This window comes from Ursus arctos, unplaced genomic scaffold (genome assembly GCF_023065955.2).
Source record: "Ursus arctos isolate Adak ecotype North America unplaced genomic scaffold, UrsArc2.0 scaffold_25, whole genome shotgun sequence".
Classification (NCBI taxonomy): domain Eukaryota; kingdom Metazoa; phylum Chordata; class Mammalia; order Carnivora; family Ursidae; genus Ursus; species Ursus arctos.
Window position 1 is genome coordinate 41,080,847 of NW_026622930.1, and position 19,759 is coordinate 41,100,605.

Consider the following 19,759-nt stretch of genomic DNA (forward strand, 5'->3'; position numbering starts at 1 on the left):
TTCCTGTTACTAATGTCAACTTAAAATTTTTTTTTAAAAAGCTCTTATTATTAGTTTTGGGGAACATGTCTCAGTACGTTTTACCCTTAAACATTCAGGATACCTTCTTAGGAAACCTACCAACCATATGTGTGTGTATAAAGTATACTTATGGTTTATGAGTGTGTATATATGTTATATGCTCTCAGCCATTCTCGTTCCTTTTTTTCCCCCTTACTGGTTTCACTTGCAATACTATAGTTCAATTTCCTAAACTTTAGTGCATATCCAACAATGCCCAAAATATACTATAAAGGACTATGAACACATAAATTATCAGTATTCTACCTCATGAACCAGGCCTTCCTTGTTGGGTTAGAATGAGGTCCAGCACAGTTTCTTTTTACTGTTTTTACTGTTTATTGTACTTTGTTTTACCGTTATCATGCGGAGCAAGGCAGACTTTGCCCCATACTGGGGTATGACAATGAGGGACTATAGAAAGAGGAATGGTGAAAAATCCTGAGGGGATGGCAGCCCGAAGAGAAGAAAGTTCTGTGGCAATTAATCTAACATATTTCTATAGATATGCAAGGGATATCCTGAGTGAGGTCAGGGATGACTCTGAATGAACAGAATCAGAAATGAACTGGCTTGGAGCAGCACAGAGCAGCTCAAATGGTAACTACTCCTTGTACCAGTTTCTTCATCTTTTGAATGAGGATACTAACTATATCTATCTCATAGGGTTTTTATGAGCATTGGACAAGCTAACACATGCTAGGTAATTAACAAGGTTATTCCTACGCAACAGAATTCTTTTTTTCTTACCAATAACGTGACAAAATGTATTCAGTGCAGAGTCTCTCATCCCTCTGAATAAGCTTTTACCCTCCCCTTCCCCCCACCCAGGGTTATTTTTGTGATGCATCAGCAACATTACTACTTAAGGAACTATATGAATTCACTACAGTGACACAATAAAAGCAAGTCTATTACAAACAAAAACTTGAAGGAAATTTCTTAAGTGCCTAAAACTTTCTTGTGAGGAGAATAGTTGTAGATATAATCCGATTTAGGAAAACTGGTATTTTTCAAAGAGCTGTTTTCTAACCAATCTCTGACTTCCAAGATTATCCATTGTACTAAGGGTTTCCCAATGCGTAGTTTGAAGATAATCAAATTTACTATTAAATACAGGCTATTTATAGGTTAATGGATTCCTCTAAATTCTCATTTGCTTGTAAAAAAAAAAAAAAAAGCATAAAAATTTAAAATTCAGGACACATATGCTATCACTCTAAAAAATACCCAACAGCAACAAGATAATCATGATACTTACTTCATCTCTATAAAGTGGGCTAGTATAATACATGATGTCCATTGCACTGCTGTTCAGCATATCCCTTAAACCTCGTACTTTGTCAGGAGTAATGGAATCGACAGTGTCTATAAATTTAAAAAAAAAGATTAAACTTACAGAAGATCTTTGTTTTAGGGAAAAAATAAATTGCAAAAAAAAATTACATTCTCTGAAACAACAGGTCTTTAAGTTCATGTTTAAAATTCAAGAGTGGCTTTGGATCTAATGAACCTTCCCTTCTTGCAAAATGTTGAAAGAACAAAAAACAAAAACAGTAAAAGACTAAAGGGGACACGGGAAGGAAAGGAACATTAAGGATGAAAGCCATTATCAAATCTCTAAAGATTTACCATTTTTTCTTATGTACTGGCTTTTGCATGACATTCAGGGGCACCCAGAGCAAAACCAGGCCAACTCTATCCTTGGAACAAGGGTTAAGGAACACAACCTCACTCTTCCTGTACCTCTTTTTCTGTTTCCTTTCTCTTCTTCTTTGGCCTCTGTACCTTGGGCCTGGCAATACCCACGTGGAATGCCTACTGCCATTGGTGGCAAACCAGCAACAAATTAAAAAATTCCCCTATGCTTTACATACATCTTTCTTTAGTGAACCCAAGATCCTATGGACAAAAGCTGCCAAACTACAAACACGCACAAAGGCAAATCAGCAGAGGGCCTCTTCAGTAAACAAGATAAAGTTGGTATAATTTACTTTTGAAAAAAGAAAGTCACTTACACTGCCCTGCAAACAATTTAGCACTCCTGAATTACTGCTAACCCGTGGAAATTCTACCTTGAGAAGCTTGTTCTCCGAAATGCCTAATAAAATGATCAGAGATGCAGGAAACTTTGCATTTCCCACAAAAATACAAGCAGACCTATACTTGGATAAATATCATAATATGAAAGCACAAGTTAGGCAGGAGAAGGCTTATATTTTTAGTCTAGTGCAGTTTCTCTTACCTTCCAGTTTTTCACTGAATTGGTTTATTTTTATTTATTCCCTACTTTAATACAATCTAATAATGACTGGAAGACAACGATTCAAGCAAAAGCTAGAAGTCTTTTCAAAGATGTAAAAGGTATGGGTAGCACAACCCATTTTTTAATTGTAAAAGTGAAAGATGTGACTACCATGCTGATACGAAGAGTTTCAATGCCATTTTAATGCATTTTCAAAAAAAAGTTTTTACTGTGAAATACGCATACATACAAAGAAGATACTTAATAAATATGTGCATCTGAGAGAATAATTTATATATGGGAACACATGTTTCTGCTACCTAGCTTAAGAATATTGCCAGTATCTCTGAAACCCAGAGTATATCCCTAAATGATCACATGCCTCTCCCTAAGTAAACACCAATAAGAAGTTGGTGTTACACTCTTGCTTTATAGATTTATAGATTTACTACATGTTCATTAATATTAATAACTTTAGCCAATTCTATAGCATTTATTATGTGCCAGAGCTTAATATTTTATTTCATTTTGTCTGTTTCTGAACACTATGTAAATTGAATTATTTCACTCCCAATAGTGTGCTTCTGAGAGTCATTGATGTTGACCCATTTGGTGTAATCCACTCATTTTCACTGCTGTATACTATTTCACACATATCTAACAACATACCCACTTTCCTTTGAAAGACATTTGGGTTGTTCTCAGTCTTCTGCTAATATAACTATGCTCCTAATAACACTGTTGTACAGGTCTCCTCGTGCACATGTCTAGGAGTTTCTTTAGGGTATATACGTCCAGGAGTGAAACTGCTGTGGCATCGAGCACGTGCACACTGAACTTTGTAAGAATATGTCAAACCATCTTCCAAAGTGATCGTACCAATTCACACTCCCACCAATAGTCAATGAGCATTGTCAATGCAGTACAGCCTCACCAACATCTGGTATTGTCACTTAAATTTTTGCCTGAAGGCTGAAAGATATTTCATTGTGGTTTTAACTTGCATCTCCTTGATTACTAGAGAGATGTACATTTTATAATATATAAAAATATATAATTAAAAATATATATTATAAAACACAGACACACCTATATATATACACATATGTGTATGTATGTGTCTGCCTATCTCCACTTAAGTTTCCCATTCTTTATCCTGGATATTAAAGCTTTGGTGATTATATCTGTTGCTCTGTTGCAACATTTTTTCCATTTGTGGTTTGTCTTTCATTTTTTATGTTGACTATTGAGAAAAAGAAGTTCTTAATTTCAGTCTAATCAGATTTACCAATGTTACTTTATAGTTGTGTTTTTGTGCCTTATTTTTTTCCAATATGTTTTAAAGTCCTGGCTTATGTATTTGATCTTCTGGAATGTGAGGTACGAATCATTCCCCACCACCCCCACCCCAGGATAACTGGCTACCAAGCACCACTATGGGACAGGCCATCCTTTCAGCTGTGATCTGTAACGCTGGCTCTGTCATACTTCAGGTTTCCAAACTAAGCACGGATCTGTTTGAGGGGTCTCTAGTCTGGTGCACTGACCTGTTTGCCTATCCTTGTGCCAATCTAAACGGTCTTAAATACAAAAATTAAAAATAGTCCAGTTATCTACCAGCACATGACACCCTCTTCACTCTCTTGTTCTGTATCTTGGCTATTTTCGGGCCTCCGATCTTTCTACAATAATTTTGGGATTAGCTTGTTAAGTTTTATGAGACTCTATTGGGATTTTGATTGGGATTGCATGGAATCTATAGATCAGTTTGGGAGAATTAATATCTCTAGGATATTGAACCATCCAATCTACAAAAATGACCTTTGTATGTATTTAAAAATTATATTTACTATCTTTTGTTTTTTTCATTTTAATATAAGTATACATATTTTATTAGATTTCTTGGAACCTTGTATTTTTATGCTATTCTGAAGTTTTGCTGGCATATAGAAATGCAGTTATTTTTGCATATAGATCTTTTATTTCACAACGTTGTAAATGATTTAATTCTAGTAATTTTTCCTTAGATTCTTTTATATATTCTGTGTAGACAACCATAAGACCTGCAAATGAAAACATATCTTTTCCTTCCCTTAAAACTGTTATTTCTTTTCCTTATCTCATTATGCTGGTTAAGACTTCAAATTGAGTATCTTTTATAAGAGCAGAGTATCCTTAGCTTGTTCCTAATTTAAAGGAAATGATTTTAGCCCTTCAATACCAATGAGGACAATGACGGTAAATGAAGGTAAATACTCTTTATCAATGTTTTTAAATTTATAAACAGTAAAATTGACCCTTGAGTTTTAAAGCACATATTCTTTCGCATAACCACCATGATAATCAGAACACAGAACTGTTCCATCACCCTAAAAGGTGCCCTTTTAAATTTAAACTCTCCCTTAAACCCTGTAACTGCTGATCAGTTCTCTGTCTCTACAATTTTGCCTCTTCCAGTATGTCACATAAATGGAAGCACATATTATGCAGCCTTTGAGACTGGCTTCTGTAATACTGTAATACTGGGATATACAGCTGACCCCTGTACAAGGTGTGAACTGTGTGGGTCCACTCACACATGGATTTTTTTTGGTATATACAGCACAGTACTGTAAATGCATTTTCTCTCCTTATAGTTTGTCTTTTATAATAACGTCTTTTATTATTCACAATAAGCCTCTTCCAGCCATAGCTGAGTTTATGCTAATAAGGTGACTCTTGAAGGATGGGAACTGACTGCCAGAGGAACCAACCGTGTGATTAGAGGGTTGAACTTTCTGCCCCAACCCTGACCTCTGTAAAGGAGAGGGCTTGAGACTGAGGTCAATTGCCAGTGATTTAATCAATTATGCCTACAGAATAGAACCTCCATAAAAACTCTAAATAACAACAGGGTCTGGGGAGCCTCTGGATTGGCACACACATGGAGGGACTGGAAGGGTGGTACACTTGGACAGGATATGAAATCACTGCACCCCTTCCCCATACCTTGCCCTACATAGCTCTTTATCTGGCTTTTTATTGTATCCTTTGTAACACCCTTTTAAATCAGTAAATGTGTTTTAAACTAGTAAATGTAAGTAAACGCTACCCTGAGCTTTGTGAATCATTTTGTGAATCTGGTAAATTCCTGAACCTTCGGATGGGGTCACCGCCCTTCCCCAATTTATAGCCAGTGAGTCAGACGTACAAGTGACGATCTGGAATGAGTGATGGCATCTGAAGTGGGGGGCAGTCTTGTGGGACTGAGCTCTGAATCTGACTGCACTTTCTCTGGGGAGTCTGTGGCAGAACTGAGTTAAACTGCAGGACAGCCAGAATTGGAGAAATGGTTGGTATGGGGAAAAACCTCCGTATTTTGGTATCAGAAGTGTTGAGAATAGAAACAGTGGTGTTTTTCCTTTAGTCTCACTCACCATAATGCCTTTAAGAGTCTATCACAGTAGTTTAAACCTGATGGAAAATAACAGATTCAGTTTTATTAAGTGTTAATTCATCTACACTGTCTAAATTCCTGAGCAGCCTCAGAAATCTATCTGGGTAAATGGGAAAAGCCCAAAAGATAGTGTTAATTACACTAGAACCTTACATACAAGTTCCTGCTGCTGAGAAGTCTTCTTTGGTCACTAGTATTTTTTTTTTTTTTGAACTCATTACAACTGTGGATACCTATTTTGGTTTATAAGCTATAAGTGACATTCTTAACTGACTATGAGATAGAATCACAGACTTGGAAGAATCTGTGGAAATCATCCAGGGAGGCAGGTTAGTGCCGATGAACAAGAGCTCTGGTATCATACAGATCGAGATTCCGTCTGCCATTCTAAGTTAAATTCATTTACCTTTCACCGAGTTTCAGTTTCCTTATCAGTGAAATAGAGCAAATAAAGTGGGTACATTTCATAGACACCTGAGAAAATTAAATGAGAAACTCCATGCAAAATGAACGATGGAGTGCCAGGCACACAGTAAAAGCTCCACAAACAGCAGCCGATATCATGTCTGAACAACTCTTTCACTTTCCAGATTATGCAAATCATGAACTGAAACATGCCATCCTGATGGTTTAAATATTAAAAGGTCACAACTTTGTGCATATTTTAGCTAATAACTCTTTTAGGAAGCAAACAAAAATGATTTTAAACAAATATATTGTATAATTTCTCTATGGTAGATTAGAATGCACCAGCCCAGGGAATGCAGGAACAAAAGAAAAAAAAAAACCTGAGATTTTATCTTCCAAATATAGGAAAAGAAAATTATTAGAAAGAAAATATAAGCTCATATGGAATTGTGGACAATGTGGACAATCACTTTCTGTCAAAAACTTGAGACAGTATTTTTTCTCCCCACGTGCTCCCCACATCCTCCCACTGCGCCCCCTAATCCACGGAAGGCATGCACGAAAACTGGGCTATCTGTGAAATCTACATGGTGATCCAAATCAACATACATCAATTATTTTAAAAATCAATCACAGACCTGTACCCCTGAAACAAATAATACATTATGTGTTAATAATAATAATGAGATAAAAAAATAAAAATCAATGGATTTTATTTACTTAAATAATCTAGAACGAAGACTGAATATACCTCAAGACAACTAAATGAAAGACACTTTGTTTCCAATGAGCAACACTTTGTTTCCACTGACTAAAATCACTTAATTTTTAAACAAACTGTACCTCCATCAAGAGTAAGTTTTGACCTCCACTCAACAGGCAGAAATTCAACATGTGTTGCGTGGTTAGAGAAATGCCTTTCTTCTATTTTTCTTGCAGCTTCTCTCATCCTGAAAAAACAGAATAAAAACAAAACAACATATTATCAGAGTAACTTCTCACATGTACTTACACGGTATAAAATGTCTTTAATCATGTCACTTAGACTTGCTTCTAACTTCATCCTATAACGTTTCAATCATTATTACACTATGCAGTTCACAAGACTAGGAAACCTTAATTTTGAAGATATTTCTCTAAATTTGTTATCTATGATTTCAAATATTACAAACTTTCACATTATACTCTAAATAATTATATGTATAAATCTTTAGTAGAGAGAGCAGGACATCAAATTCCCCCCACCTTCAGCCATCACTCTGCTCCAAATATTAGCAAGTCATGGCCTATCTTATTTCATCTATTCCTCCACTCATTCTCTCCATAATATGAATTTTTAAATTATATTTTAAAATTAAGATATAGCAAAATTGACTTCTTTTCCCTCCTGGTGTCAGTTGTATAATTTGTGGTTAGCACCCCCACAATTAAGATATGGACTGGTTCTATCATCCCCCCAAATTCCCTCACACTAACCCTTTATAGCAGCACCCTTCCCCTATAATATTTTAAAGCAAATCCCAGACATCACATCATTTCATCTGTAAATCATTTAGTAGCTATTTTTTTCCATAATAAATTTTTTTCATAATAAAATTTTTATTAATAGCTATTTCTAAAATGTAAGGAAAACATAACGTATTCAGTACTATTATCATACCAAAACTTTCAATAATTTTTTGATTTCAGCAAATATGTAGTTCAGTGGTCCCATTTTCCCAGTTAGACTAGAAATGTTATTTTATAACATAAAATATACTTTTACACTTGTCTGAATGGAACTCCAAATATAGCAGTCAGCCCCCCCCCCCCCCCCCGCCCTTTATATGTGGGGATATATTCCAAGACCCCTAGTGGATACCTGAAACTTTGGATAGTACTGAACCCTATATATACTGTTTTTCCTATACATACACACCTATGAAAAAGTTTAATTTATAAATTAGGTACAGTGAGAGCTTAACAATACCTAATAATGAAAGAGAACAATTACAACAATATAATGTAATGAAAGTCATATGAATGTGGTCTCTCGAAATCTGATTGCATTGTACTCATCCTTCTTCTTGTGATGATGTATGAGACGATAAAATGTCTATGTGGTGAGATGAAATGAGGTGAATGACGTAGGCATTGTGACATAGTGTAGCGTTAGGCTACTACCACCTGCTTCTAGATGCAGATGACACCAGATAACTGACATCACAGAGAGTGAAATTAAGGATAAGGTGGGGGACTACTTTATAGTCCATGCACTGTAGTTGGTGGATATGTCTCTTATGCGTCTTTTAATCTATTGGTTCCCCTTGCTCTTTTTTTGGTTTTGTTTTGTAAATTATTTTTGTCCTGTAGAGTTCCTCAGAGTCTGATTTTTAATGACTGCAACTCCATGGTGTTGTTTAGCATGTTCTTTGTCCTCTACTTCCTGTAATTTCTTAGTGAGATATCAGGGCTTGATCAGATTCGAGTTCTACTGTTTTGGCAAGACTACTACTCCATGGGTGCATACAAATGTGGTGGTCTCTTTTTGGTGACACTAGCAGTTACGACAATCATTACTTAATTTATTATGGTTCCATCACTCCTTATTTGCTTATAAAGCTTACACTTTTCACATCCACTTATCTGTACTTCTCTAGAAAGAGAAGTTTCCTCACATCAAATATTTGGCTGCTTTGTAGTACAACCAAATAGTTTATGAACTGAGAAAAGGCAGGATGAATGGTTAATTCTTCCCTTTTATTAACAATTTTCAAAATACTGAGTTCTTAGCTTGATATTTTTTGACATCTTTACTAACTCATAGACTTAAGACTTATTTGTTCTTTTTTTTCAAGATTTATTTGTCAGAGAGAGAGAGCGCACACGTGCATAAGCAGGGGGTGTAGCAGGCACGGGGGAAGCAGGCTCCCCACTGAGCAAGGAGCCTGATGCAGGACACGATCCCAAGACCCTGGGATCATGACCTGAGCTGAAGGCAAACACTTAACCGACTGAGTCACCCAGGCATCCCTATCTGAGGTGTTTCAATCCGTTGCAGTTATCATCCTTACTGATGCCCAAATTGTCTCCTTTTTGGTCAGCAAATCTTTCCAAGTTGGCTTCTGTGTCCTTTTGAAACAAACTGAGTTTTCCCTTTTGAACAGTTTGGGGGCTTTTTTGTTCACAGAGTTGTACAATCATCACCACTATCTAACTTCAGGACTTACATTGCCCTCAAAGAAACAATGTAGCCATAGCTGTCACTCCCCTTGTTGCCTCTCCCCAGGCCCTGGTAATCATGAATCTATTTTCTTTCTCTATGGCTCTGTCTCTTCTGGATATTTTATATAAATGGAATCATACATATGTGGCCTTTTGTGTCTGGTTTCTTTCACTTAGCTTAATGTTTCAAGGTTCACCCATGTTATATCATGAATCAGTACTTCCCTGTTTTTTATAGTTGAATAATATTCCACCATATGAATATACTTTTGCTTATCCATCATCAACTAACGAACACTTGGACTGTTTCTATTTTGGGGCTATTATGCGAACGTTGCTATGAATATTCTTTAACAGGTTTTTGTGTAGATAGGTTTTCAATTTTCTTGGGTATATACCTAGGAGTGGAATTACTGGCTCGTATGCTAACTCTGCGTTTAAATTTTTGAAGAAGTGCTAAACTGTTTTCCAAAGCAGTTGTACTATTTCACAATCCCATCAGTAACATGAGGGTTCTAATTTTTCCACATCCTAACACTTGTTATTTTCCATCTTTTTGTTAAGAGTCAACTTAGTGGGTGTAAAATGGCATCTCTTTGTGGTTATGAATTCCATCTCCCTAACGCCTAATGATACCGAACATCTTTTCACGTGCGTATGGACCATTTGCATATTTTATCTGGACAAATGTTCAAATCCTTTACCTATTTTAAAAATAGAGTTTTTTTTTTATTGTAAGAGTTCTTTACACATGCTACATACTATAGATCCTTCTCAGATTATGATTTGCAAATATTTCCCCCATGCTATGGGTTTTCACTTTCATGATAATGTCCTTTGAAGAACAGAAGTTTTAACTTTTGCTAAGTCTAATTTATCTCTTTTTTCCTCTGTGGCTTCTACTTGTGATATTGCATCTCAGCAACCATTGCCTAATCCAAGGTCACAAAGATATACTCCTATGTTTTAAGAGTTTTATAGTTTTGGCTCTTATATTTTGGCCTTTGATTAATTTTGAATTAGTTTTTATATATGTGTGAGGCAGAGGTTTAATTTCATTCTTTTGCAGATAGATATCCAGGTGTCCCAGCACCAACTGTTGAACGGCTATTCTTGGGGCACCTGGGTGGCTCAGTCAGTTAAGCATCCAACTCTTCATCTCAGCTCAAGTCTTGATCTCAGGGATCTAGAGAATTATACTTTATTGGACTCCATGCTGGGCATGGAGCCTTTTTTTTTTTTTTAAAGGGCTATTCTTTCCTTAATGAATTGCTTTGGCACTCTTGCTGAAAATCAATTGAACTCTCAATTCTATTCCATTGATCTTGCTTTGTAGCAAGTTATGAAATTGGGAAGTGTAAGTCTTCTGTCTTTGTTCTTTTTCAAGATTGTTTTGGTGTTCTTGGTTCCTGGCATTTCTATATGGATTTTAGGATGAACTTGTCAATTTCTGCATAAAAGACAGGTAGGACTTTAATGGGGATGTGTTGAGTTTGTAGCTCAATCTGGGAAGTACTGCCATATTAACAACATTAAATCTTCTAATCCACAACGGTCATTTTCGTTTATTTGGTCTTCTTTAATTTCTTTCAAAGATGTATTGTAGCTTTCAATGTACAAATCGTATATTTCTTTTGTTAAACTTATTCCTAAGTAGGTTATTTTTTTTTGATGCTGTAATAAATGGAAATGCTTTTTCTTTTTTTTTTTTAAAGTAAACTCTACCCCCACGTGGGTCTTGAACTCACAACCCCAGGATCAAGAGTCATATACTCTTCTGACTGAGCCAGCCAGGCGCCCCCGGAAATGCTTTCTTAATTTAATTTTCAGATTATTCGTTGCTAGTATATAAATACAACTGATTTTTGCATGCTGATCCTGCATCCTGTAACTCTGCTGAGTTCATTTATTAGCTGTAGTAGCTTTTTGTGTGTATGTATAGGTTCCCTAGTATTGTCTCTCTATAAGATCATGTTATCTGCAAACAGAGATCATTTTATTTCTTCCTTTATAATCTGGATCTCTTTTATTTCTCTTCTTGCCTAACTGCCCTGGCTGAAACCCATAGTACAATGTTGAACAGAATTGGGAAGGGACATCCCTGTTTTGTTTTTGATCTTGAGGAAAAGCTTTCAGTCTTTCATTGTTAAAGTATAATTTTAGTCATGAGCTTGTAGATGCCTTTTACCAGATTGAGGAAATTCCCTTCTCTCTCTAGTTTCCTCAGTGTTTTCATTACGAAAGGATGTTAAGTTTTGTCAATGCCTTTTCTGCATCAAAAACCACATGGTGTGTGTGTGTGTGTGTTTCCCTTTGTTCTTGTGTCCATAAGGAATATTGATTTGTATTCATAAGGGATATTGGTCCATAGCTTTTTCTTTTCCTTATGGTATCTTTGTCTGGTTTTGGCAACAGGGCAATACTGGCCTCAAAGGATGAGTTGGGAAGTTTTCTTTCCTCTTCCATTTTTTGGACAGTTTGTGAAGAACTGGTGCTAACTCTTTGTTTTGCAGAATTTGCCAGTGAGACCATCTGGTCCTGAGCCCCTTTTTTTTTTTTTTTTTGAAGGAAGCTTTTTGATTATTAATTCAAACGCTTTATTTGCTAATGGTCAATTTAGATTTTCTATATCTTCTTACTGATCATCAGATCAGTTTGGTAGTGTGTATCTTTCTAGGAATTTGTCCATTTCATCTAGGCTATCTAATTTTTTGCCACAGAATTATGTGTAGTATTCCCTTATAATCCTTTTGATTTCTGTAAGGTCAGTAATTATGTCCCCTTTTTCATTCCTGATTTTAGTAATTTGAATCTTCTTTTTTCTTGGTCAGTCTAGCTGCAGGTTTCTCCATTTTGCCGATCTTTTCAAAGAGCCACAATAATATATAGAGATCTGGGGCACCTGTGGCTCAGTCATTAAGCGTCTGCCTTAGGCTCAGGTCACGATCCCAGGGTCCTGGGATCGAGCCCTGCTTCGGGCTTCCTGCTCCCCTGGGAGGCTGCTTCTTCCTCTCCCACTCCCCCTGCTTGTGTTCCCTCTCTCGCTGGCTGTCTCTCTGTCAATAAAATAAAATCTTAAAAAAATACATAGAGAGAGATCATCCTAGTTGTTTTACAACTGCACAGTTTTCCATCATATAAATAGCCATAGTTTATCAACCAACTCTTACTGATCACGTTTGGGTAATTTCCCATTACACATAAGGCTGAGAAGAATAGCTCTATGCATATATCTTTTAAAAAGTAATTTTGCTGATATTATCCTTGATTCAGAAGTTAAGTTAGCTGGGTCAAAGAATAAATGCATATATAATTTTGATAGACATTCCCACATTCTCTCTTCTTCACTGCAGTTTACTAGCAGTATGAGAATGCCTATGACCTATAGTCTGGCTAAAGGATTTTTGCCAATCTCATAGTCAAGAAATGGCATCTTAGTGCATTTTTAATTTACATTTGATGAGCAAGGCTGAGCATTTCATTTTCTGGGAACTGGTTGTTCACCTCTTTAGCCTATTTTTCTAAAAGGCAGGGATATTTTTTCTTTATTTTTAGAAGTTCCCTATATATTAAGGATATTAATTGTTTATTTGTGATATAAGCTACACACAGTTTCTCTCAGTTTGTCTTACTTTATATTTTTGTCAACATAGCTTTCTTTGGAAAAAATATTTATCAATATTTTTCCTTATTGTTTCTGGATCAGTTATAGTTAGGATAGTTTTCTCTATTCCTAAAGTGTAGAAGAATTCAAACTCCCCTCAATTCCACCTTTTAAGTCCATAGAATTTGTAATGGCTTCATTTCTTATGTTTAAATATGATCCAATAAAAATTTATCTGAGTGTGAGAAATGGACCCAATGTTATTTTTTTTTCTTATGGCTATCTAATTATCCCAATATTTGTTTAAAAAGTCTATCTCCATTTCCAGTATATTTTAAAAGGCATTATTTAGAATATGCTTATATTTTATTGATTATATATCCCCAAAGCTGCCTTTAAAGACATCTAAATAATTTCTAGGTTGCCAAAAGGAAAATCTGCTTTTTGTTTTAACATAACTGAAAATAAATGATAGCTAAAACTTCAGACTTGAAGGCATGACCTCTTTTATTACTACCTACAAAGTCTAAAAGTTCCTTTTTTTTGTTTTTGTTTTATCTTTTAGAGGCAGATACTCCAGTAAGGGTTATAAATACATTTTTAAGTTTCTTTGCCATCTTTTCAAATGTTTAGTTTTAACAAGTATAATATATAAGACTGACCATATTTTAAGATTTCTAATATTATTTTATCCATCTATTTATGTTTGATGGTTGTATAATTCTTATGTATTTCATTATGACATAATAGAATGACCTAATCAAGTACGTCAAAACTGACGGGGTTGAGGAACCCTGACTGAGTTATGAACTCAGGAAAACACTACACTTGCCTAAAATACTGTCCTCTTCTACAGTAAACTCACACAGTTCTCCACTCCACAGGACCACTATCCTAGTTCTCCAATGGTCACATATGTAGATACTGAGTAGGCAAGCAGCCATGCCTCCGAGATCACTTGGTGGTAACTAATTGGAATGACTCAAAAAAAAGGAAAGAAAGGGAAAGATGAAAGAAGATCGTAAGGAGTGGAGGAAGGAAGGGGATAAGGAGAAGGAAAGAAGAGGGAGAAGAGAGGGGGCAGGAAGGAGGGAGGGTGGGAGACAGAGATTGGTTATGACCCCAGATTTGTCTTACTAAAAATGGTAAAACACTTCCTAAATGTATAGGTCTTGACTACATGAGAAACACTGAGACCGATGGAGGGCAGAGGAAACAACAAAACAGGAACGCTTGAAAACCATTATGCTACGGCTCAGGCTACAAACCCATGACTGTGCAGCTGTAAGGCCACAGACAAAGCTCTGTCCTGTTATAAGCTTATTAAACTTCAATGTTTCCCTGCTAGGCAATGAATGCTTGTTCAGTTGATATTTTGAAAAAGGAAGAGATTAATAGTGCCTGAGAATTACTGCCCAATTAAGGATCATTAAATTGCTCTGAAAAAATAAGTCTTTCTAATTCTCCTAAATTAAATCAATTGATAAATTGGTTTCAAGATATACATAGGAAAGGAGAAAAATAGAAAATGATGAAAATAGACAAGGTACACTCTTTACACAAGAAAGCAAGGTCCAGAAGTGTATATGCCACCTTTGTGTGAAAAAATCCAGATTTGCCTAAAGAAACTTTAGAAGAATATAAAATAAATGGATAACATTGCTTTGAGCCACAAGGACAGGGGACAATAAGGGATGATGGAGATAAGAATGGGAGTCAGACTTCTCACTCCGCACATTTCTATACTTTGATTTGTCAACCATGTGAATGGACTTCCTATTTAAGAAATAAATTTGTGGACAATCTTGTTTGCTGTTGTCCTTCCTCCATGTTTTCTGTGCTTACAGGTTTATGCCTTTTTTCTTTTAAAAATTCCTTTGCTATCATTTTCAGTGAGGTTTCAGGAGGGAATGAGATAAGCCTAAGTGTTAAATCTACCATGTTTAACGGAAAGTTTCTTTATACTTTTCTAAAATTACAGCTTTATCATTACTTATTTATGGTCTTAGTATATAAGTTCAGTGAAGATTTCCTTTGTAATAAATTGCCACAAAAAGTATATCCAATCTAATTCAAATACATTCATCCTTTTTAGTAAACCAGTTCTGATATTCCTAGAAGTTGTCTATAAACATTCTTCTCAACCCACATCAATCACTAAAATAAGGTGAGGGATAAACCTCTAATTCTACGCTTCTGAAACATGATTTCAAGAGGTCCTCAGAGAACGAAAGGTTACCAAAGGGGTGGAGTCTAACCTTTTATACTACTATGTTCATTTCAACCGTAGTCTCACAAATACAAAGAAGATTCAGAATGGTAGTGACAAAGGTGAAGTTAATTTTACTCTTTTTATAGTTTTGGACAACTAACTTAGGAATGGTAGAAAGCAGGAAAAAGATTAAGAGATCCTCTGGATTTTCCCATTTATTATTAAGCAGAATTCCTTTATGTTTATTTTCTATCAATTACTAATTTATGTGGGGAGTTTTCCATCAAATTAACCTGTCTCTGAAGGAACAGCGGCAATCTTTTCTGTAGCTGATACTTTTTTTTTTTTTTTTTTAAGATTTGAGAGAGAGAGAAAGAGAGCATGAGCAATAGGGGCAGAGGGAGAGGGAGAGAGAGGCCAAGCAGACTCAGTGCTGAGTGTGGAGCCCGACATGGGGCTCGATCCCATGACCTGAAAGTACCACCCGAGTGGAAACCAAGAGTCGGACACTCAACCGACTGCACCACTCAGGTGCCCCAGCAGATGCTTGTTTTTTTCGAGCTACTTTGGATTCATTCATCCTACTTCCAATACAAGCTCTTGATTTTTATCTGTGGCTCTACCTCTCCCTATGTTTATGATGAAGCCAACATCCATCTGATTGTGGAGAGATGACAAGTTCAGCAGATCAGACCCTGCATGGCCACATGTATAGATTCAGGCAGTTGGATGCAACGCCATTGGTCATTGAAATGTCTAGACTAGCTGGGACTTCTGGAAAAAAGGGCTTATTCTTTCTTCTTGAAGTTGAACACAATATAAATCACACCTGGAACCAGATGTCTGAGAATAGCTCAAAAATGAAGGAAAGTAGAGTAGACAGAAATTGAATTCTGGATTCTCATGACTGGAAAATCTTAGATTTAGACTTCTCAGTTTTATGGATTACTAAATCCTCCTTTTGGCTTAAGCCATTTCGGGTTAGGTTTTCCCTTACCCACACCCAAAATAAGCAAGGTGATACCTTCCCATTTATCAATAGCTCCAGAAAGAACATGCCATTAAACCTATGTCTCAGGTGCCTAGGTATCCAAGCAAGAGATCAGCATTTTAACAATAAAAACATAATATTCAAGAAGTCATGTACAACTCATCAGAAAATAAAGTCAGAATCAGAGGGAAGAGATTTTTGTAACATAAGCTATGAAGATTGACAAAAGTTAGGGTGGCTTGGCAGTATCTGACAAAGTTTGTTTTTTTTTTTTTTTAAAGATTTTATTTATTTATTTGACAGAGATAGAGACAGCCTGTGAGAGAGGGAACACAAGCAGGGGGAGTGGGAGAGGAAGAAGCAGGCTCCTAGCGGAGGAGCCTGATGTGGGGCTCGATCCCAGAACGCCGGGATCACACCCTGAGCCGAAGGCAGACGCTTAACCGCTGTGCCACCCAGGCGCCCCTGACAAAGTTTTTAAAAGTCGAACTGTACTTTTACTTTAATCCATCAGTTGGCATCAAGAGGTATTACAATAAAAAGTGAAACAAAACTCAACACTGCACTATTAGAGAGATGTTGATGAGGACAAAGTTCCTGGTATCATACAGTATTTGCTCTAAAGGACTCAAGAAACACATTTACTTGAAGCCTCAGAACCAGATAAAGTGTGCTCTGAACCAACAAGTATTTGTTTTCATCACATCATAAATATGATTAGACTTTTCTTTCTTTTTTTAAATTTTAAGTAGGCTCCATGCCCAACACGGGGCTTGAATTCATGACCCTGAGAACAAGAGTTGCACGCTCTACTGACTGAGCCAGGCAGGAACCCCCGATTAGATTTGGTGGAATCTTTAACCCTAACATTTCCCTTCAACATAGTCCTTAACATTTTTCATCACACACAAATACAAACAATCCCCCACCCCCATAACATGTTGGACTTCTTAGAAAAAAAGATGAATATAAAGAAATTAATGAGGTAAATAATGTACCTGGTGTGTTGGTAAAACACCCACTGTTCTCTGCATAAAATTTAGAGTATGGTTTCCCCTGGTAGTAGTTAATAGGCCAGGTTAAACTGCTAACTGGCAATTAAATGGTTCTCAGGGTTTTTTTATAATTATGCAACTTTGAAATTATTCTCAGTTTCTGCAGTTCAGACAGTAAGATACAAACTGAAAACTAAGCCTTTTTCTTTGCTTTCAACCTTAATGTAAATTAATAAGTTAAAAACACTTTCTTATCCTTCATCTTCTCCATGCTATGGGGAAAAAAACTCAAATATCATCATCATCATCATCATCTGGACATAATCACTCTCAAAATTTGGTCCAGAAATTCCATCTATAAAGTAAGAGATATTAGAGTAGTAGCATTGAAGAAACATGTGGTGGAATGATTACACTCTGTTATACCCCAGGCAAAAGTTTGGATTCTAGACTAGATGAAGAATGTATTCATCAACGAACTCACATGGCTGTATTTTTGATAATTCTTCCTTGGTCCATTTTCTGCCCAATGCCATGCACGACAAATACAATATGGGTAGTCTGTGATGGCTTGTCTTCTAACGTGGCTTCTTCTACGTAACCTCTATGAAGTCTGGTCCCACTACTTGATGCTGTAGAAAAATTATGATTCTAAGTTTACTGTTTATTTCAGAAATAGCATTTTGACAACAATATATTGAAAGAAATAATAAAGTAAAAAGGATCTTAAGAAAAAATTTCACTGGGCTGGGTGGGGATGAAATTTGTAAGAAGATGTATCTTGACTGGCTCAGATACAAAGTGCTTAACTGGACATGATGCCAAAGCCAGAAACGACAGGAAAAAAGAAAAGGAAGGAGGGAAGGATGGACAGAACACATAAAAATTTTAAAAAGTTCTCTATCAAAAAAAATACCTGAAACAAAGATAAAATAAAAGATGAATGACAAACTGGGAAAAATTTTGTAAAATATGTGCATAATTAGTTAATTACTGAGGTACAAAAGAGAGCTTACTAATCAAAAAGTGAGAAGACAACCGTTCAAATAGCAATATGGGCTAAAGGTACAAGGTAATTCACAAAACAAATACAAATGACTAGTAAACATAAAGAAGATAATCAAGCGTATCTGTTATCAAAGAAATCACAACAAAAGATGGAATGCAAAAAAAATCAGTATTAGACTTAACAAAAATTTCTGAAAAATTTATTAATAATGCTCTCACATCTTCCCTCAGGTACCATTTCCTCTTTTCTTCCCTTCAGTCACACTTCTATAAAGAGCTGTCTATTCTGCCTCCATTTCTTGACCTACCTAGACTTCAACCCATGCCAATCTGGCTTCTGCCCCCTCAATCCATCCAAGTCACCAATGACCTCCATTTCACTAAATCCAACAGAAAATTTTAGTTTTCACCTTCAATTGCCATGTTTTATTTTCACATCACTGCCTGAGGTTTGACTGATGCTGTGTTTCTAGAAGTATAAAAGATATTTATTAATCTTGTCAGATATCATTCTAAATATATGATTATCACTGATGAATACATGTGAACTCAATCACCTTAATAAAAGTTTCATTTAACAGGGTGGTAACTGCCACTAAATTTAATACATATTTAAAATATACTAAAAATAGAATTTCAATAGTCTGTATTTTGAACGTAAGAGAAAAAGATTCTCAAAATCTTGACGAACTATAGTAATATTTAACAATTACCTTTAGAAAATCCCAGTTTTTGGGTTACTGTTCTTGCAATTTTAGATGTTGTTGCATCACTATAAAGATACACTTCATCCATACTGTGCCAGTCCACGTGATTTCGACTCAACTTGAAACTATGAATAGCTGTTGCAAAAGGAAAAATTTATTTGAAGGTTGCTCATTTGCGTGAAGAATTATATATAATACACAGATTTTTGAATCAATATTTGAACTCAGTTCAATAAAAAACTGTTTCGCTGAAACAGATATTGATGTGAAGCAAGTAATGGATAGGGACTTAATTTTATAAATGATTAACCATGCTACAGGGAATGTCGACTTGTTAGAACAACGCGCAATAACTGGCTTACCACCATAATTACCTCTAACATGTAGTTAATATGTTCTGATTATTAAAGAACTGCTTTCCCAGGTGATATGACCATTTCTTATGTCTAAGGGATAATATATACCTTCATGAAAGCCATCAATACCTTTGACATAGAAACTTAAGTTTCCTTTCTTCTGTGGATTTTATTTTTGGACCTCTGAAAATTTCACTCAGTGCAAGACAAAACAAGACTAAGAGGAAAAAATTATATTTTTAAACTGGGAAGAGAACAACCTAATTTGTTAGAATATATGGTAGTTTTAAAATGGATATGTTATCCATTTTATCCAATTATCACTGGATATTGCTCACCATAACAGAAATCCAAACTTTAAAGATGTTTTAATAAGAAATCAAAATTTTTTCTACTATGATGTTCAAATCAGTATAGTTATTGCATTTCTGTAACTAAGGTATGCCTGGTGAAAATAAGCTCTAAAAAAAAAAAAAAAGTCAAACCTATATGCTCAAGGAATACACAAGCTCTCTGAGGCAGGTACTATGTCT

The 19,759-nt window shown here is 35.7% G+C and overlaps 1 protein-coding gene across 4 annotated transcripts in view; it reads right to left on the reverse strand.

Annotated features, from left to right (window-relative positions):
* DDHD1 (DDHD domain containing 1) overlaps positions 1 to 19,759 on the reverse strand; it is an 86,994-nt gene that overhangs the window by 27,775 nt on the left and 39,460 nt on the right. For all 4 annotated transcript variants that reach the window (XM_044377606.3, XM_044377605.3, XM_026480364.4 and 1 more), the window contains 4 exons: positions 18,877 to 19,005; positions 17,640 to 17,787; positions 6,993 to 7,099; positions 1,322 to 1,428 (listed from right to left, as the gene is read on the reverse strand). In XM_044377606.3, the coding sequence (XP_044233541.1) occupies positions 1,322 to 1,428; positions 6,993 to 7,099; positions 17,640 to 17,787; positions 18,877 to 19,005 (491 nt within the window). The remainder of the gene's footprint in view (positions 1 to 1,321; positions 1,429 to 6,992; positions 7,100 to 17,639; positions 17,788 to 18,876; positions 19,006 to 19,759) is intronic.